This window comes from Ammospiza caudacuta, chromosome 6 (genome assembly GCF_027887145.1).
Source record: "Ammospiza caudacuta isolate bAmmCau1 chromosome 6, bAmmCau1.pri, whole genome shotgun sequence".
NCBI lineage: Eukaryota > Metazoa > Chordata > Aves > Passeriformes > Passerellidae > Ammospiza > Ammospiza caudacuta.
Genome location: NC_080598.1, coordinates 26,239,140 through 26,260,358, shown reverse-complemented (window position 1 = coordinate 26,260,358; position 21,219 = coordinate 26,239,140). Strand labels below are relative to the sequence as shown.

Here is a 21,219-nt window from a genome sequence, read left to right as displayed (position 1 = left end):
CCTTTTCATGCTCAAGACTGTGAATACCATAAAATGATTTTTTAAAGTTTGGAGCTGGTCTCTTCAGCCAACTAACTAAACCTGTGATGATGTCAGTGGTATAATTAAGAGACATCCCTATGACTGAACAAAGGGGCTAAGAAGTCAGACCACATTGATGGTGTGTTTGGCTGGAAGTGACTACTGGAAAAGAGAAGCGGAAACTTCTTTTTTAATGAAGCTTTTTATTCAATTGTTAAATAGAAAGAGTTAATAACTTAACTGTGCAGACAAAAGGAGAAGTACACCAGATGTATAGAATTTGTACATTTGTATGGCTTGGTGAATAAACGTTTTCAGGAAGATGAAAACTTTGATTCTTAATAGAATTAAATTTCATACTGAACCAAGCCAAGACAGGAATGAAGTAGGAAACACATAATTTCAATATTCACAGAATAGGTTCTTCTTCATTAAGTCAGTTGTGGATGCTAGATCTTCTTTGGGTCCTCACTGTAAAAGAAATGAGGGAACACTTAGCTTTCAGAAGTCTCTGGACAAACTGTAGCATCTCTGAAATACATATATGCTAAATCACATATTATCTGGCAGCTAAGATTGCTTTATATTTGTGGACACAGCAAAGTGGCACATGCAGTTTCTTAATTTTTCTTTCCTTCCATAGCAACAGTGGACAGATATAGATATTACAAAGAGACAATGCAAAATTTCTGGTTTGGTTTGGCTATATGGTCAAGTTAGTGCATTTCAGTGGATTCATGCAAACTCTGCATGCTTGTTCTTATCCCATGGCAGATACAAGGCTGCATGACACAGCTGAGCTTCCTTTCCCCCCAACACAAGCTGCACTGCTGTGCAGTTGCCATAGGCTGCAGTCACACACACAGGAATTCCTTTATTCCAGCTGGGACACGCTAAGTAGAAAGCCTGTGGTCACATAATTGTTTAGTTGCGCCCTTAGTTCTTAATTAAATGGGACTGAAGAAAATGTGTTCTAGCTGGAAAGGTTCCAGGAATCCTGACCATGGAAATGCTGCCTCTCTTCTTGTCAAGGGCCTGGGTGACTTCATTCACTGTAGATCTGTCTCACCACCTGAACCGTGTGATTGAAAACTGCACCTTTTCCAGGGGAATGATATATTCAAGTGCTGCACTACAATTTCTTCTCCTTCTACTGTGCTAGTAACAATTGTAGTGTCATTAAATTGATTGCCCTTAAATTGATTGCCCTTATTGACACATGCTTTGGAATGGCACATATCTGAGAGGGAAGGGGAACAGTGAATCACCTGGCTAACACCACTTAACCTGAGTGTGGCCCCATCTGCATGAATGGGGTCAGTGTAGAAGTAATCTCTTATGTAAAAAGCAAGGAAGGAAGTGATGACCCTCATGGAGAGCAGTTCTTCAATGTTTTTCCTGAGTGAATAGAAAGGTTGATTTGGCATTGACTGTTTTCCTTGCCATTCTCCTTGCTCTCAGACTTACCAGCAGTAAAGGTGGCTTGGAAACCAGAAGCTGTCTGGGCACCATCTGTGATGAACTCTACGAGCATAAGATTACTGGAAGCAACTATGCCATTGGGGATCTTTGATCCACAGGTCTTGTCCATTAGAACTGGAGAAGACTTGCTGGATCCATCATAAACCTTAACATAATCACCCTGACAGCCTTTAGTTATTTGCAGCTGAAAGGCTTGAAAGTGCAGGGAAACCTGGAAGGGAAGAGAAAATTAATTTTTAATATATAAGTATACTTCTTTCATGAAATGTCCTTTAAAACAGACAGAACCTAAACTGTAGCCAAGCACAGACTCAGAGACCAGAGCTGCTTATCCAGCTTTGTCTCTCTTTCCCTGAAGTTGCAGGGTTCAGATCTAATCACTGAATGCTCCCATGCTCAAGGAGCTTTGTCCTGACTTTTCAAACCTGAAGCCCAATTTGTGGAGATTTTTCAAAATCACAACTCTTTGAATTGTCTTTGTCTATACCTGGCTTTAGCACGTACCTCTCTAGAAGTAGAAACTATTCTGAAATTTTTCTCATCTGGTAACTGCTGTACAGAGCACAAGATGCTTAACATTGAAAGAAGCTCAGCCATCTTTCCAGACCACTATTAACCTGTGTTTACCTTTCTGGATCGGGTTCGGATGAGCCAGACACAGTTGGTGTTATCGGAGTAATTCCTTGGGTAGTTGGCTGATCTCAGTGACCCAGAAGGTCCATCAAGAATAGTGCTGCAGCGACCTGAGGGAAAAATGCTTGCTTTAGGATTGCAGAAGATTTCATAATAGTAGTTCATTCACAACTACAATCTCTTCTTTCTGGTCTATCACCATTCATTTCAGAGTACTGGTACATCTTGATTAAAAGGAGCATTCATGTTGTCCGAATTTCACATAATGCATCAAAGAGGAAAGTAAAATAGTGCTCTGAAAATCATTCAGTTTATTGATTAGCTCTGTCATTTAGCAAGAGATCTCCTTCTGCAACTCTGTAAAGAGAGGTTTCAATTCACTGCAGATGGTGCCACTGTTTTCCATTGAGAAGGAGAAGTTAAGTGATGTCAGAAGAGTCAAGCACAAATACGATGCTTCTACAATGCTTAAATTCTAAGCCTAGGAGGAGCACTTGGGGTGCGAGAGGTAATACTTTAATAATTTTTTTCCTCTGATTGAATAAATTTCTGTGATTGTATATAAAAAATTCTTCTAGCAGAGGCTACACATAAAGAGTTTAAACATACAAACTTAGAATGACAAACTTTTGAAAACTGGACAAGGTAACATGAAACTGTTCAAGTTAAAAGGAGCATAAAACTGTTTTGTTTTGGATCAGGTCTTAAATACTAGCTGACATGAGGAGTGGTGTTATCTGGCTCTTTTGGGATTTATAGTTGTCTGCTGAACTGTAAGAAATCAAATTATTCTATTTAAGTTTAAGATGTGGTATGCAGTTAGTCTAGTTGCACAGCAGCCACTCATGCTAATAGCAAATGTGTTTGATTTAATTTAGAGGCAGTTTCCATTTTCTCACTAATCACAACGTGGCTCCAGCTTTACCTTTGCATTCCCTCCCAGAGTAACCCTAGTGGGTACCAGGAATTCATGAGAATAGTCTCACAGTCTGATGAAAAACTGCTGTCTCTGCCACGTGCCCAGATCTGAGTTGAAGATAACAGGGAAGTCTGGAGATACTTACTGCAGTTGTAAAGTCTGTTGATTTTGGCCACATCCAAGTTGCTCATCCCTTGTCTCTGTCCAATATGTACTGATCTATCAGGAATTGGTACAATAGTTGCTTTCCCAGTGGTATTGCTAAATGTGTATCTGAAAAAACCCATGAGAAACAATGCTCTCTAAGCACCATAACTTCTTTCAGGATTCAGTGGGATGCTTTGGAGGGAGAACAAGAATTGTACATAAGCTATTGCTGTGACTAATAGCGCTGTTTAAACAGGCCTCACTGAGATGTCCACCAGTAAGCAGAGTCAATGTCCAGATGGCCTCCTTTGCTCCCAAGCCCAGCAGTGGAGGGCTCCCTGATGGAAAGCCAAGGGACAGTGTATCCCAGCCCTAGTGAGCAGCTGGTCTGAACTGACTCACACTGTTTTTCTCAGAAGGGCAATTGGGGAAACTGATAGGAAAGAGTTATGATAGAAACTAATTCTGATATAAGATTTGAGTTCCTGAAATAGTAATGCCATGCTGCTACTTACGGGCCATAGTGCATTACTGAGGAATAGTCATACGGAAGATCCAGGTTATTGGAGTTTTCAAATTTCTTGAAGTCTGGTCTGTCAGCTGCAATATATGATAATGTATTTAGAGTGTGCTTCCTCCCTTCTCCCTTCAGGGGAAAAGGGAGAGCAGGGAGCAGTAGGATGTGTCTACACCACTTCCTACATTGAGGAGTTCAAAGTACTTACGAGGACTGATGTACTCCCACATGATCTTTACGTGTTCATCTCTGTCACTTCGAGAGTGCTCGTGCAAAAAGCCCAAAGCATGCTCCAGTTCATGCTGAATTACTCCTTTCCACATGCAGCCTCCTTTCATCACAGAGACAGTCTGTCCACCTCCTACTCTCCCATAGTTGGACCAGCAGCTGAGAGAGGCATTGAACAATAATACTTATGGGATTTTTATTGGCAAGCAGGCAAAGAAGCAGAACAGAGAACCTCACTTCACACACCTCTTGTGGGAGTGGAATGATTCCTCTCTCCACTGTGATAGCCAGAGTGCAAAAGTGACTATGGCATATAAAGGAAAAAAGTGTATGATCATTGCTAAATGGAAGACTTTTGTTAGCACAGAGGCTCCTAAATTCTGACTTCACCGTGACTTTAACTCTCTTGAAATAACAATTCTTTTTTTTTTTTTTTTCAAAATACTAAAGACAGTATCAGAGCTGGAGATAAGATGGAGATAACACTTCCAAGCTAAGTTTTGAACAACTTTCTCACAAGCTCTAATTCTGAGCTTGATGATCAATAGTGTGATTCAAAGAACTGTTTATTTCATATGTTGGTTTACTTTTGTAGATAGGACCTACAGTATTCAATATACGTTGTGCTGAAGTGTGCTCTGTACCACACAGAAAACATGAGCTTAGACATTCTTTCCCCCTTAATGGTGCTTTTCCATGGTTTGTATTATTTCAGTGTCTGTAGTGAGTTCCTGATGTGCCTGATGAGCCCTTGCCCTAGTAAGGTACCCAAGGAAGATACCTTGGCACTGCGATAAAACAAAAGCTTTTTCTGAGGTCACACAGAATCAGTGTAGGGAAGGACTGAAAAATAGAGTAGAAGTAACTTGTTAATTTATCATTCAACTCACCCATCAACAGATCTAATACTGAGGTAGTCACGTTCTGCCTTGCGCTCCACAAAATTAATACAAGTCAGTGCTTCAAATTCTGCCATGGCATCATGAATCCCTTTTACATGGCTCTCCTCTGGGGAAGAAAGGGTTAATTTAGGGGTCACAAGCACAGATTAGCAGATGCCATTAAAATCTCACATAGTTTCAAAAACAGGATAAATGAGGGACAGAAACATTAGCCTAGGTTCTTAGGTTCCTTTTTTGCTCAGTACTGAATTTTGTTTAAGATTTTAACAGCCTGCCACAAGACCCTCTTTATCTGGATATTTGTCCAAATGTATTCAGGTGCCTCTTTTTTCAATGACTTGTTCTTAATTATAGTGGCCATTTTGATGTATCTCATTGGACACTTGGACACAATTAAGGGAAGCTGTTTTGCTTTTGAAAAGCATATCATTGAAGCTCTACTGTAATAGCCATGAACCTTATAAAGGAAGGCATTCTGGAAGACAACATTAGAGGGAATGGTTATTGTTGTCTCCAAGAGATCAGTCCCAAAACATGATGCAGGCAAAATGCCTCAATGAATATTTCTGGTTCAGGCCCTTGTAACTTAAAATTTATCTGTGCTTGCACAGCACAAGTAAATCCTTAGAACTGATCTATTCAGCTGTTTTTTCGTGCTCACTCAATGTAAGTTTCTCTTGGAAGAACATTGGACAAAACCCATTTAAAAAATAATTTCTATTCAAACCCACCGTAAGCAGGATCCAGTTCATAGGGAATACGAACAATCCCATCACTGGACTGGGGCCAGTGGCAATGGCGACAGTTGATGGCACTGCGACTCCTTCGTGGAACTATGTCACCTTCCTGCAGGAACTGGGAGCTGTCTGGGGACAGAGAAAGGGTGGAAACATTTCAGCCATAAATTGCTGGACACCTGCTAAGCACACTTGAAAAAACAAGCAGTCTCAATAGTAAGAAGGAGGTTTTATTCTGGTACTATTTAATTATCCATCATGTGACACTGAGTGAATGGTATCAAATATCTCCCCAGGAAGGTGCTGGGCAAAATCAGAAGGTGCCAATAAGGAAACCCAAAAATGGGCAAACCAAGAAGAGGAGAGTTGTCAGGAGAAAACTGTAAGAATATTTGGTGTCTCTCTCTACAGACTACTTAAAGTCACTTGAATGACTCTTGGAGGAGAAAATGTGAGGAAAACAAGCTGATAGATCAGGGAATGTTTGGAAGGATCAGGAAAGAGGAAGTTGGGAGCAGTGAGAATGGAACTGACTGCAGCTTATCTAGGAGACTGCACTGCAAAGCCATACGATGGCTGAGTGCCATTCTTCATTCCAAAAAAAGGCTGTTAAATAAGAATACAAATACCCACATTTTCTCTTTATGTCAAAGATGACAAAGATGTTGAAAGCTAAAGCTGAAGAAACTGTCTGAAGTTTTCAGTTGCCTCCACACCTGGGAGCATCAGTACTGACTCAATAGTTTGAGATTCTATAGGGCTTCAGCAGACCACACCATAATCCCAGCGGTATCTCTTACATGGTTGTGTGTAAGATGGGAAAAACATTTGCACAGATTGTGGTAAGACATGGTACCTCCCACATCACCCTAAAAAAGCAAAAAGAACAGCTCCCTTATAGACAGGAATTTGGTGGCATTACCTTTGTTAACATTCAGAATTTTGTTAAAAATATCTTCGTCCTCCTCATCAGTCTCTGTAGGTGAAGGAGATTCTGTGCAGAAACACAAGAGTATCACTTTCTCATTCCCAGAGGAAATATGAATCCTGATTTTTTACCCTGATGATGCATGATTTTTCCAGTGACGCATGTAAGGCTTACAGAGTCTATTTAGGGACTGGAGGGATGTTCACTCATGTAGATGTTTGTTCACTGACAACCTTGAGAACTTCCTAGCTGTGGTTATTTTGGCATTAATCTAGTCCCAAGAGCCATTCTCCTTCAATTATTTCATTCTCTCCTTTTTTCTTTTCCTAGCCATCATATTTTTAGGTCTGAGATGGCACAGTTTTACTTCTTTATGAACAACTCACACTCAGATCCCCAACAGAAGATACCAGAAACAAAAATGGATGGAGAGCAGTCCTGGTACTTCTTGCTGGACATGATGACCTCCTGAAAAACCCTCAAAATCAATGAAACTGGAACTGCATTCCTGTTCCATGCGTCGGACTGATGTACCCATCTAAGCCCAGCATTGGGGACTCATAGGCCTTGCTAGCAAAATCAGCCAACTCTGTGCATTATGCAGCAAGTCTTGACATCAGTAAAAAGCAGAAACACATGACCTCTGCTTCTAACCTTTAGAAGTGGCTTAATTCAGGACATGAATTAAGCAGAGCTATTTTAGCAATATAACAGTTGAGGTTTCTAGCAAGGCCAAGTGACTTTGCTTTGCATGAAACATTGTGGCAACTGCATTTATTTGAAATTCCTCATAAAGGTTAATTTGTATTAAGCCTATGTTATTTTCTGAAGTAACTGAGTGGATAACAATCAGTACATCCCCTCAAATATGTATTTGTAGATGGAGTAGTACATACCATATGTATTCTCCTGTGTAGTAACCTGCAAAGACAATACATTAATATTATCTCATAATTTATAATGTAACATTAAATTAAATAATAAAACATATAAATTATCAACAGCATCATGCTACCATTGTAATCTTTCATCAATACAACTTTCATGTACTTTGCCATGTGCAAAGAAGTACCATGGGGTGGTAGATACTCTTCTTTGGTACCCTGGCAACTAGGGGTATCATAAAGGCAAGTGCAATATGAAGTGTGGAATAAGGTTCAGATACACTCTGATGCACGGTTGAGCAGAGAAAACTTTGCTACACAGATGTAGATGAAAGGGGAGTCCAAGAGTCCTGGCCTTACTTTCCACAATATTGAAGCCCAAAACGATCAGAAGGGCTGAGTTAGCTTTCCTTACCTCAGTAGGCTCTGTTGCTGCAAAAAGACAAAAAGACAAGCATCAGACTCTGAATGCAACTTCTCGGTGTGTAACAGCATGGATGCACCTCCTCAGCCATGGGAATGCCTTTGGCAGATCCCTTGGAGGAGTGCAGGAGAATGGAGAGCACCAGCTAATGCATAGGCACAGAAATTAAAAAGGTATTTAATCAAACAACTATGAAAATTCCTAGTAGGTTGTGCTGAGGAACAGAATCCTAAGAATTTACCATCTAAGAATCAGCAAAGCATTTTATCAGTTTCAGTGTAGAAAATTGCAAAAGAAACCAGTGACAAAAAAAATGCTTTGTCCCAAGCTTTCTCTGCAACAGGTGCAGGCTAATCAGCTCAACAATATCCCCTGGTTTCAAAGTGTCAAACAATAAGGTTATAACATGTGATGGGGGCTATAATTTAGCATGGGAAAAATAATCTCAGCTTTAGTATGCACCTGACAGCAGCTTGATACCATTCTGAATTCTAAGGTGCCTTTCTACTGTGATGTTTTCTGATTTTTACCAAATATGAGATTCTAGATACAAACCAGAAGTGAAAATCTGACCTGATGTATACATTTTTATCTTCATTTTTATAATATCAAAAAAGTTTAAAAGTTGGAAGGGCCTTCAAAGGTCATCAGTTTGTCTGCTTTCCCTAAGGCAGAAACAGTTTTATCTGTATTATTCCCGATCACAGTTTGTTTGACCTGTTCTTAAGTATGATGGATATGTTGCAAGCCTATCTGGCAATCTCTTCCAGTTTCCTAATAATTGCAGTCTTCCTTGTCAAAGTATGAAACAATTTTGTTTTTCTTAGCTAACACTGAAACAGAGAACACTCATGTAAACAGTCATTATTTCTGAGCCCATCTGTGCCCCAAATTTTACTATAATTTTTCTCAGTAACAGATATACTAAGCTCTATCACCCCTTGCAGCACCATTCCTTTTTCATAATTATTGCTCAAAGGTAATGAGGAGATGTCTTCCTTTTCAGACTCCATCTAGCACCCGCAACAGAATCGCTTTTATTGAGCCAAAAAGATTTCAAGTCTGTGTTTTCAGGCTGTTACTTCTGTTATATGGCAATGGAAGTCCACTGCAATGATGGTGGTTTTTTATAGAAAAATTTGGTCAGTTCCCACCAGCTGCATCAGAGACATCCATGACATCTAAAAACATTCTGCAGGGAAGAACATTTTTGAGATGGGTTGACCAGATCCAGAATTTATGTACCCAAGAGGCATTAGATTAATTGAGTAGTCAAAATCAGTGGAAATTAGGCTCCAGTTTCCTAGGCACATAAAGCCTGCAACTTCTTTTTAAAACCCAAATGAGACACCACAGAAGGCGTCTGCCATCTCCTTGATGAAATGAACATCTGGTGTGATAGGGCTCTCAAAATTATACAGATCACATTTTCCCTACACTCTAAATACTGAAAGATGTCTCAAAAGGCACAAAAAGCAGTAACAATGATAAATTAAAATTCATTGCATGCATTTGTCCCAATAAACCTGCAACTTTGAGTCTGAGCAGCTGACTGCCTTGAACTTGAGCAAGAGTGTCCCTTGGTCCCTTCTAAATATACTGAGCAGTAATTTTACAACATCCCTTTTTCCCCATGCCATAAATGACATTCAAAAGCAGAAATTGTCAATGTTCTTTTGTCACTGACTTGCTCTATGTCAAGCAAATTTTTCCAAGGTGTCTTCTTTTTGTACACATTACACTCAGCCTGGTCTTGCTGTAGTTGGTCTGCCTACAGTTTTCTTTCCACTGATCTCTGAAGGCCTGCAATTATCTCCTTGTATTTTGCACGTTAACAAAAGCTGTTCAGCTAAGCCTGTTCCAAACCAGAACAAAGCAAATCTTTCTTTGATGCCTGACATCTTTGTCATACAGCTGAACCCAGGTAGAAAAGGAGGCAAATGATTAGCAGTCTTATTATAACATTCAACTTAATGAAAAGGTATCAGGATGTCTAATTAAAATTTTATTTTCAAGCCTGTGAAAGCACATCCAAATTAACCTAATAAACCATGCCCCAAAGTCTGTGTAAAGCACATCTTTGTAAAAACACATCTGTATTCAGCTCAATAACAAGTTATGAAACATAGCCTTATTCAAAAGGCCTGTCAGTGCTTTCACATGCTCTAAAAACAAGTCAAAACCAAGAATGTAATAAACAGTCAAGAAGTAACAGGTGCTTTTAAAATACAGTATAAATCCTACTTACTTGTTGTGCTGTTTTCATAGTTGTCCTGCAAAACCAACAGGTAAAAGGCATTATTCTTCCATAGCTGACAAATACAGCGACAATAGTGTCAAAACCAGGATGAATGGAGGAGCCAAATCATTATATTGCCTTTATTTATTATGATATTACTAATATTTTCTGGCAGAAAATTTATCAAAGTGGGCCTCCAGAGCTTCACTCCAGGAAGAACATCCCAGCGAGAGAGCTGCTCTCACCTGAATGGGGAAGGCCAGGGCGGCGGGCAGCAGGAGCGCGGCGAGGAGCAGGCAGCCCTGGAGCCGCATGGCGCAGCGGTGTGCGGGCCCTTCTCCCGGCCCGGCAGATATAGCGGCGCGGCCCGCTCGGCCCGGGCCGGGAGCCCTGCCCCAGCCAATGGGAACCCCGGCAGGAATCAAACTTCTTTTTCTGCCTCAACAGCAGGTTTAGCCCCTGGGCATCTCCCGGTGCTGCGCTATCGCCGCCGCCGTGAGCATCCCTGGGCCGCCCGGGGCCATTCGTGCTGCTCTCCGGAGCTGGCTCAGCCTCATGCTTGGGCTGCCACGCATTTCCTCTGCTTCTTAGAGGATCTTTCCTGAAATGTTCGGCTTGACTGTTACTACCCTTGTTCCTGGATAATTCTCCAGAGAACTGGATTGTTAGGATTTCAGAGGGTAGGTGACTTTTTTCTTTATGTGGCTGAGATTACAGAAGGCCATGACACTATTGTGTTGCTTTGAAACATAGAACATGTCTACCCAGTGAGCTTATCAATGTGTCTTCCCTGAGACAGCTTATGGTTCTATACGTACAGATTTTTGGTTTTTCCTGTGTGTTTCTTGATGTTTCATCACACCAGGAGCATTTCCTGTGCTCCATTGTTTCTGCAGTCTGACAATTATAGGTGCACTTATGAGTTTTGTGACCAGCAATCAGAGAAGGGGAAAAGAGAACAGCAGCATAAGCAGCACTTACTCATTTTGAGAATGATTAACAGAATTTGCTTTGCTGTAGTGCACTTGTCCAGAAGCAGAGTGCCGTTGTCTAGAGGAAGCAGTGAGCAGATGTAGCAAGAAATGCTTGTAGGAGGAAAACCAGCAACCACTGAGCCTCTTATCACAGCAACCTCTTCTCACAGCAAACCTCTCTTACTGAACCATTTGCTGAAGCTGCTGTAGCTGGGAAAGCGTCTGGTCTCTGACACACTTTTGGTTTGTGTCAGAGCACATTTTCCATGCATGGAAAAGGAAACTGAATTATAAAACGCACTGATTCTGTCTCTAGACCATGTTGGTGCTCAGATTCCCTCAGAGTAAGTTTTAAACCCACTTATTCCTTATTTCTGTGCTGAATAAGAGGTTCTAGATATTCTCCATATTGGTCAATCAAGAAGCAGAAGAAGGCTTTCCATCTATTTTTCTCCAAATCATACCCAGTCAAGAGTAGGAATTAGATATAAATGAAATCTGAATTGTGTTTGAGGCGTCCATTACTCTTTAATTTAGTGATGTAAAGTTGTGGTGCACACTGCTGACTATTTTAAGAAAGTCTGGATTGGCAAAGTCCAGGGATAAACTTTGAGCACCCCCACAGGAAGGCAGCACAGGGGGATATTACTTTTCCTTTTCTGTGTCTGCACACCGGCTGAAGGAAGGGCTGCCCCAGGCACCGGTTAATAAACAGCAGGGTGGCACATGGCCCTTGTGACCATGAAAGAGCATCAACATCAGCCATTGTCAGCACGTTAATCCTGTTGTGTGTCCTTTGTGCACATAAATGTTCTCAATATGCAATGCTAAGTGTCTTTTTTTAATATTTGTCTTTCAGAGGGATGAAAATCTTCCTTTTGCTAAAGCAAAGCTGTGCAGCTCTGGTCTGCAGTGGGAGAATGTTTCTCCATGTTTCTCACTCAATGTAAGGACAAAACAAAGGTCCGTGATTCCAAATACTTTGGCATGCAAAACCATACCAAAACCACACTGCAACATGGAACTTGAATATAATCTGCTTTCATTAGAATTTAGGAGGAAAAAAAGAAAAATCAGACCACTCTCAGGTGGGAAAACCAGTCCAGGAGGAAAAGGAAGGATCAGAGGTAGTGAGGGGATTAAACAAACTTAAAAAGCAAGATAGGAAGGTTGGTAACCTCAGCATCTTTGTAGCATGTTATTGGGAAGATACTACTCCTGAATGTGTGATTACCTACCTGCTCAGGAAAGAGTGAGGCAAAAAGGATGCAGCATGTTTTATCTTGGGTGTGTTACTATGCTGACAAACTAAACAGCTCATGAAATAGATTGCTGCATGCCATGCTTTCCATAACCTAACAAATAGTGCTGAGGGGGCAGGTGGCTTTTTGGGTTTAAGAATGTGGCTGTAAATGCTGCAGCTGGCAAAAAAAAAAAAAAAACAAAAAACCACATAAGAGAGCGAGAGGGACGAGAGGGAGCGCTGGTACTCATGGTTCCTACCAGTTCTGAAGATCTTATCACCTTGTGCCTCTTATTTAGATTCAATATTTGGTTATTTTCCAATACTCATGGGGGAGGCATTGTCAGCAGACCTGTTTTCACTAATCAAAATACACACTAATTTATTGAGATATTGCATTAACAGGACACAGTTTTACTAGATTCAATGAAGCTGATATCTCTAGTAAAGAAAATGCCACAGAAATTGTTTCGAACCCTTAGGAGCCAAACAAGGACTTTCCAAAGAGAATCTGTCTTTGAATTTATACAAGAAAAGCCTGTGGGAAGTTTTGTCAGACCCAAGTTCTCTTCTTAGTATATCCTAGTTTCTGGTGGACAGTAGGGATTCCACAGATTTTGAACATGTGAATAATTATTAGCAGATGTCCAAAACCAACATCACAATCTCAAGAAGTACTCGAACAGTGTCATAGTCCGCAAGAAGTCTCTCAGCAAAACATAGCACTGCTCCTAAATGAACACCACAAAACTTGGAGTTATGCCTGTTAGACTTGTTTGCAGAAATCTGTAGGCATAACCAAGAAAATAATATACAGACACACCAATTTAAAAAAAAATGTTTTCTCTTTTGATATGGGAACTCACTGCAAGTATATATAGTCAAAATCAAAACAGCAGATGCATGAAAGATACAACAACTCTGCAAAAATCTTTCAGATTTTGCTCAGTCATATGTCATTTAGTCATATGTGTTATTCTCTTTGGAGTCTTTCACTGTAAACAGCTCCCAAAGTATAACATAAACCATCACGATTTAATTGTGGAAAGAAATTGCACTAATTGCTACTAATTGCTGTGCCATGAAATGCAGGGAAAAAATAATTCCAGGAACTAATAGAAACCTTTATGCCAAACAGCATGTGGAAGTTATGTGATAGCTACCATAACTGATTTGTGGTAATATACTAACTAATCTTGAAAGTTTAAAATCATCTGGCTTTACTAAAACCAACCATTGAAGCAATGGTATAGACCACAACACATAACTGAAATTGCTGTGGATTGGCATCACATGAATAAACACCACACAATTACATCTGCAATCTGGGGTTAATAACAAATCTGAACCAGGAATATATTATTTTAGGTACAATTGCTCAGTATCATTTTCCAAGAATGTCTGCTTTGTGCAACATTTCAATATTTTGGCTCACTTTCATTTGGAAAAGGAATTCTTGTTTCCACTGAGCTCTTGGTTCATGGATTCTGAACTCCCATCCTCTGGCCAGTAAACCTGCTCCTGTGCAGTGCTTTCAGCTCAGTGCTTTTTGTCTTCCTCTCACTAATTCCAAGTTCCCTAATCACACAGAAATCACTTCCTTTTCTGCGCTGTCTTTATGATCTGACACTTTTCAGATATAAATCAGTCCCCACACAAGCTTTCTCTGTGCTGGCTTAAAGGACTTTCAGCCCTTTAGTCTAATGATTCCACTCTTCTTGATTCTGCAATTATATTTTCATTCCTTCCAAGTTGCCTGTGCCTTTTTGGAGTGCAGTGATTAGGAGTGGGCAATTTCAGAGGAATTAATGCCAGTCAGTACTGCACTTTGCTGGTTGAGAGTATTACTGAAGTGCTGGCAGCTCCTGAGGGTTTCACAAGTAACCAGCACAGACTTCAAGTCCCTGCGTTGGAGACTGACGTGTGTTACAAAAGACAGCTCTAGACAAGTCAAAGTGGAGTTAGAAGCTGTTTCCCAGTGCTCACAGCCATACTTGCTGCATTCATAGATTTACTTGTCCTTCGTGTCCCTCTCCACGTTTCTACTTTGGATCCTACCTCCCAGAGAAGACCTGGAGTTGCTTGGGTTCCTGTTCCACTTTCTGTTTTGCTTTCCATTTTTGGGGGTTTCCATGTCATTGCCAACACCATCTGGAGCAATGAATCCACATGATTTGCAGGTTCTTTAGCAGAACACTGACACATCCTCCATGATATTAATGACTAGCTCCAGCTGCAGTCCTAGCCCTGACTGTTTATTGAAAGAATTCAAACCTAAAATGTTGAACATTGGCTTGATATTGGTTAGTCACTTCTCTATTCAAAGAGCCAAACCTAGAAACTTTGAACTTTAGTCTGTTGTCAGAAGAAGGACAATGAAGAAAAAGATTTTTTTTGACGGGTTCCTCTTTTCAAAAGAAAAATATGGAGATAGAAAAAAAAATTAGTAAAGAAACAAGTTGGAATAGTAAAAACATTGTAACTTCTAAAATGAAAGTTGAAAACATGTTGATTTTAATTTCAAAATCAGATTTCAAGGCCAAATTTAGCAAAGCATAATTCAGCAATTAAACTAGCATTTTTAATGATATGTAATCCAATGGCTATTTGGGCTGAGGGAAGGAGAATGGAAACTGGAACTTTAATTTGGACAATTCTAATAATGAACTTCTGATTGCCTTGAAAAAAACAAATTCCTTTCTTTTATCAGGAGAAGCCATCTGATTTGTCTGCTGCCCTTAGGTGAAGAAAGGAATGGATCAAAGGGTTTACCCTGTGTTTCCAGCCTGCAGAGCAATGTTATGCTGATTACAAAGGAATCCATGTGATGGGGTAAGGTGCAAGCTGTTTGAGCAGTGCCTGGGGTCATTTTTGGTCCCTCTGCCCTCTGAAGGGAGACACCCAGTGCTGCCCCAGCTGGGGAGATCTCCTTGTGACAGATTATGCAATGCCAGACAGCTTCCCTGCTTGGTTTGATCTCCTGGGAGCAGAAGTGTCCTTTTGCCTACCGGGAAAATTTTGCTTACAGTAACCATGCCATGAAAGTTATCCTTGTGAGTGCTTGTTTGGCAGTTTAACTAAGACAGAGGAAATGTCTCATGTCTGCCTCTCAGATGAGTGCATGGGAGCTGCCTGTGTATGCTGCAAGTGGAAAGCACATCTCTGCCTCTACAGTACACAGATCTGCCTGATAAAGAATCCATTAGGGAATGGGCATTGTCCCTCACTCAAATATCACTGCACTGACTTCTGTTTCCTTTGTCCCTCATCAGAAAGGCTGTGCTCTCTGACTTTCCTGCTTGTCTCAGTACTTGTGTCAATACCTTTGTTTGTTATCCACATATTTGCTTCCCAACTGTCTCTAAGCAGGATTTTTAAATATTTCAGTGGGAGTATTGAGAAGGCTGTTTCACTCTTGCTGTTCTTTTCTGATGCACCAGGTTAGCTGATGGATTTGCTTCCTCTTCTGGGAGGATAATTTGTAGCTCCTCTCATGTCTCCTGAACAGGTGAGTTTGGACACTGCTACTTCTGACTTTATCTGGATCCACAGAGAAGTACTTCAGGAAAAGTTAAAGCTCAGCTCTTCCAGCCTGTCTTCTTTTAAGCGAGCTGCTATCCAGGCAGATACTAGTGGCTAAATATTAACATTGGAAAGATTAATAATAAACCTTAAAGTTATTGAAACAAAGAATCCACTTGCATGTTCCAGGAGTCTTTTGCCAAAGAGAGCATTTGCCTCCAAAGAAGCAGCCAATGATCTCTGAAGCTCTGACCAGAACAATTGATGCAGTGTGGAGGATTCCTGGGCATGCAGGGCAGCCAGCAGTGTGCTTTGTCCCATGTCTGCTGTGAGCATGTTACCAAAGCCTGGTGGGCTTCAGAGAGCCACACTGAGGGGCATGATCTGGCCTGGGGGCCGAGGGTCCAGACTGGACCAGCAGGGTCTGCCACCCCACCAGGTGGGACAGCAGCAGAGCTGGGGACAGCAGCAGAGCTGGGGACAGCAGGGAGAGTGACTGGACAAGCAGGTTTGATGCAGGGGATGCTGGACCAGCACCAGCAGAGCTGCAGCGGGCAGGGAGGAAGGGAGGAAGGGTGGGAGGCTGAAGGCTTTCCTGCTTTGTGCTGACAAACACTCACTAGGTGGTTTGCACAGCAGAGCCTCAGCCAGGGCTAACCACCCTGCCACCTCTCATTGCTGGGCTTTAGTTTTTACAAGGAAAACAATCTACCACTGCCACTCATGCTTTAACCATTTAATCTGAAAACCACCCTTAATCCCCTCTCAGTTTCTGAGGGATACCCATTTCTGCCTCTTTCTCTGTGCCATGCTAGGGCTCCTGTTAAAAGCACATCCAAAATAAAAAAAAATGTGCTATCATGGATTTACCCTTCCACCAATTCCATCTGGAAAGGAAATAACTTTTTTCCCTATTTTGCAGCAGGAGGAGCTGAATGTGTACATTTATGTCTGCATCTCTCTCCCCCTTCCACTAGTGATTTTATTTGGGTCTCCAGGAATTGCAGGATTTTTACCATAGGGTCTGAAAGGATCCTGGAGCATGAGTGTGCCAGTCTGTTGCTTTCACCATTCCTTCAGGGAAGAGCGGACCTAACAGGGAACAGAGGGGGCTGCTACCCAGCCCATGAATTATCTATCCGTGATGCTTCCCAAGGGAGCTGTGGCTACATTAACCTTGGCTCACAGCTGCCATTACATTAAAGAAAAAGCTTCCACAGGGGCCTTTCTTTTCCACTCATCTGCAGCGACTATCCCATTAGTTACTGAACACATTAAAGGCACATTGACACATTACCTACAATTACAATTTCTGAAGTCCTTATCAGGGTTCCCTTTGTTGCTCAGTGAACACATCCCTCTCCTCAGAGCAAGTGCAGTTGAAACAAATTAGAGAGGCTGCCTTGAGATCTTCCACTAAAGAGAAAAGCCTAACTATATTTTCATATATCATTTATTTTAAATTTATCTAACTAGCTGATAGAAACATGCATGGCCAAACTTTAATGTTAGGGCCTTCGGGCCTAGCCTTTTGGCTTTAGAGTAATCTTTTTAATTCTCCTCAGTGAACTCAGATTTGGCTCTCAGTTCACTGGTTTGTATGCAGGAAAACCATTTATTTGTACTGTAAGATTTGAACTGCAGCTCTTTTCTTATAGGGATAGTTCTGTTGTAAATCTGCACATGATGCAGTATGAGTTCAACAACAAATCAAGGTCAAGGCATTCTGAGAAATCTTCTACTTAGAGGTCTGCTTCCATCCTTTGCACATGTATTTGCCTTCTATCTCTGATAAGAATGTCATAAACAGGTTCTGTGTGGATATTTGTATTTCTCCTTTAAATAAATAAATTCTTTTTGTAGGAAATTGAAGTAGTGAATGATGTGAAATATTCAAAGTGGTTAGTCTCTGCAAATGAGAGAAGGCTGGGGTATTTATTACTTTCTTTATTCTGATAATCTCTTTTGATCTTCAAGAGAGAGAGGCCCATGTAATACTTGTTTTGGACCATCATAAAAAGGAGAAGAGAATGTAGAGCTCGTCTCTCCAAGAATTTATGAGGGCCATAGAGGCAGTCTCTGTGGCCTGCCATTAAATGAATTATGGCTATAGCCTCGTACCATTGTAATTCTGATATCTTAAGATCTGTTGAAAGAAAAAGGACTAAGGTGCTGGTTTGTGCAATGACATAACTGAAAAGAACAGTAAAATGCAAATAGAAAAAGAAATACATATATCAAATAGTCAAGTCAACCTTTTAACCCAATAAATGAGAAAAACTCTCATTCTTTGCCCAGTCATTAAACTAAGTGGGCAGCTGACCTACTGGTCCTCACAGGAGCAGGACCACATGCGTCTCTCCTCATGGGTGTGTTTGATTAAAGCACTCACAAACTGAAATGAATGGGGATGTTCTTTGCTGTCACTGAAGGCACTTGTCCTAAATTACAAGCCCTTAGGAGACAATGATATTTTTTCCATACTCCAGTGTATGGTTACTGCAGCCCATGGTTATCCTAGGGTGATTTAAAGAAGCCTTTCATTAAGCAGTATTTCCTAAATTGCAATGCGTGTGTTTGTGGCACCACATTTGGCAGGGACTGGGGTCATGTGCCTTGTCTTTTCTCTGGCTGTGACATGACACAAAGTGGGTTTGGGAGCTTCCTCATGGGGCCATTAGTATGACCCAGTAGGCCCTGTGCATTCCACTGTGTCTGGAACAAAGTTACCTAGATTTTCAGGATGTTTATACCATCTACATGGTTGTTATAAAAAAAAGGTTAGATATGACTCATAGTGTGATTTCCATGCCCTCATCATTTCCTGATTTGTGCAGAGAAAGCCAGACTGGGTAAGATGTTGTAGGCAGCCATCTCTCCTACACACCTGCCATGCAACTGCTGAAGATTACACAACTGTCCCTGTTCCACAGACAGGGGCCGACCTTTCCCTCCCACGGTCTGGTACCAAGTGTGTCACAACTTTGAACAGAAATTTTGACACAAGATTCATGTATTTTGCCACAATTTAGGTGAAATGCAAAATTTAAACCTTATTGGAACAAAACCTCTTTCTCTTCTAAAGCCTCTAAAGCACAGCTTCAGCATGATTTAAGCTTTATCAACTTTATTTTTGCCTGATATTGCCATGAAGCTCCTTCAGTGGAACTTCAGAGGTACTTCAGAGGAGTTAGGCTGTACAGACAAGAGCCTGACAGTGATGAAGAAAGTGCAAACTGCTGCTGATGTGACAAGTGTGTGCCGTGTTGGGGACATCCAAGATGTACGGGCTTGAGTGATGAGGGCTTTTGATACATAGTGGTGTGAGACAAGATGTTGGATGGTAAAGGCAACTTGCGTGGGAATATTGTGATTTTTAATATGACCATGTTAGGCTTAAGCTCATTTGAAGTCTCTTGGGAAAAGACATCAGCATCAGCCTGAGATTTCAGATTGTAAGAAAATAGATCAACCAAATGTTGGTATGGGATCTGTAATCTATTTATGAAACATGACAGTGGGAATGGATCAGGAAAAGACTAAGTGGAGATAAGGTAGAGAGAAAGAAGAATCATCTATCCTCTCAATAGATAGTGGATTCTCACATGGTGAAGAAAAGGGAAGACCTACAAAATGAATAGATAAAAGGGAAAAGAGAAGGAGGGGGGAAAGGTTTATAAAAGCAGAGGGAGGATGAAACTGAGTTTTGAACGCCATAGTTGTGCTCAGGAAAAAAAGACAGTGAGCTGGCCAGTGTAAGCACGGCAGTGGAGACTGTGGAAACAGCATGGAAACAACTGAGTCAAGTAAGGGAATTTGCACTAAGAGTTTTACTCTTCATTGTTGTGTCAGGTTTCCTCCTACCGGACCCAGGGAAGAGCCTCTGACCCACTTTGCAGATTTGCAGCTTGCAGATTATTTACTCCAGAGTTTTGACAGCAGCTAGGGAACAGCTGAAGACACAGGGCTTCAAGTCAGTGAGCCCACTGGGGAGAGGACAGTCTTCTGAAGCATAATTTGGGCAGTTGAGAAAATTAAGGAAGCAATTTCCTAGAGCTACTGAAAGGAGCATATATGGGAGGGCTCCTTTCAAATTTGGATGTAACTTTTTCAGTCTTATGTTAGGGGAAGGTTTTGCCCCAATGTCTTTGAAGATTATGTGTACTAAGCAAGTACAGCCCTCTGGGGCAATCACAGGCAATGCCCCTGTGATTTCCACCATGGAAGTGCCTAAATCCTGAAGGTGGTGGCTATCTCAAAATCATTTAGATTAGGCCTGACTGCAAAGCTGTCAATAAATGTGCTGGCAGTAGTGTGAAATGTAAGAGACCTATGGCTCTGTTCCTCTCTGGACAACATCAATTATGAGCAGCAAACACCTATCAAACTTGTCCAGGATGAAGTCAGATCTCATTGTGATCTCAATCTGAAAAGCTAAACATAGCATATATTTCTGCAAAAACCAAAACCAACTCCCTACCTAAACTTTTCAAAGGAAGAAGGCATGGAGGCCAGAGGGATCAGAGCAGTAGAGGAGTAAGGATACTGTAAGCACAGATCCATGCCACTCCTGCAGTTTACTGGGTGAAAGGCATCTATCCTGATAGCTGGAGGTTGTTTTCTGAAAAGGCTGTTTTTGTAGAGGGTGTTTTTCTCTGACTGGAAGGTCTGGCTTCATGATCTTTTGTGCCAACTCATTTTATCAGAGTACTGGCTGAAATTTGTATAATAGCAGTGTCATGGAAAATATTTCAAAGCCTGACAAAATCTTATGGGTCACAAGGAATGGCTAGAGGTGAACGTGAACAGAATATAATTTCTCAAGTTCAGAACTAGAAGATGTGATTCTTTCTTATCTTCACTTATTTCCTCCTCTTTGTTCTCTGTCTCTTATGTCAAGGAACAGGATCAAACAACGTCATCTTAGGGAAAAATACTCCTGTACTGTTCTTGATATTATAAGGACTAAAAGTGATTCACCATTAGATGTTAAGAATTACCACTGCAGAGGTACTTGCTGCTTCTACTGATTGAGGTAGCCAGCAAAAGACCCCAGTAAACATATGGAGTGACTACATGGAGCAGCTCAGTTCCCAGTCTGTTTGCTGTGCCCTCCTGCCTGCGCCTCTTTGGCAGATGGAGGGGATACATGAAAACTTTCACCGAGACTCAAAGGATACAGGGAAAGAAACAATAAGAGACCAACTTTACATGAGTCAGTGAGTCAAAATGCTTCCAAAAACCAAGCTGATTCTCAGAGTTTTTCCTAAAAGATGTAGGAAATAAAATTTATATGGCATGTAACATCTGCTAGAATAACCACAGGTCTCTCTGACCCTGTGGCCTCTGTCTGGCAAGGGCCAAAAGTGGCTGCCTAGAAAAGCACATAAGAAAAGGGCAAACAAGTAGGATACTTCCC

At 41.2% G+C, this 21,219-nt stretch overlaps 1 protein-coding gene across 1 annotated transcript; it reads right to left on the bottom strand.

The window, feature by feature from the left end:
* Nucleotides 1-268: 268 nt before the first annotated feature.
* Nucleotides 269-10,375, bottom strand: LOC131559300 (astacin-like metalloendopeptidase). Its single transcript, XM_058807631.1, has 13 exons — nt 10,307-10,375; nt 10,071-10,095; nt 7,814-7,830; nt 7,411-7,435; nt 6,509-6,580; nt 5,581-5,715; nt 4,838-4,955; nt 3,928-4,106; nt 3,718-3,802; nt 3,201-3,328; nt 2,131-2,246; nt 1,489-1,714; nt 269-492 (listed from the first exon to the last, which is right to left on the bottom strand). The coding sequence occupies exons 1-13, from the start codon at nt 10,373-10,375 to the stop codon at nt 458-460; spliced, it is 1,230 nt and encodes a 409-aa protein (XP_058663614.1). The 3' UTR covers nt 269-457.
* Nucleotides 10,376-21,219: the final 10,844 nt, after the last annotated feature.

Coding starts and splice junctions, on each gene's coding strand:
- LOC131559300 (XM_058807631.1), bottom strand. CDS start 10,375: ATGCGGCTCCAGGGCTGCCTGCTCCTCGCCGCGCTCCTGCTGCCCGCC. Junction 4,107..4,837: donor AGTATTAGATCTGTTGATGG/GTGAGTTGAATG, acceptor TGCCTCTCTCAG/CTGCTGGTCCAACTATGGGA. Junction 1,715..2,130: donor TCCGAACCCGATCCAGAAAG/GTAAACACAGGT, acceptor CTTCCCTTCCAG/GTTTCCCTGCACTTTCAAGC.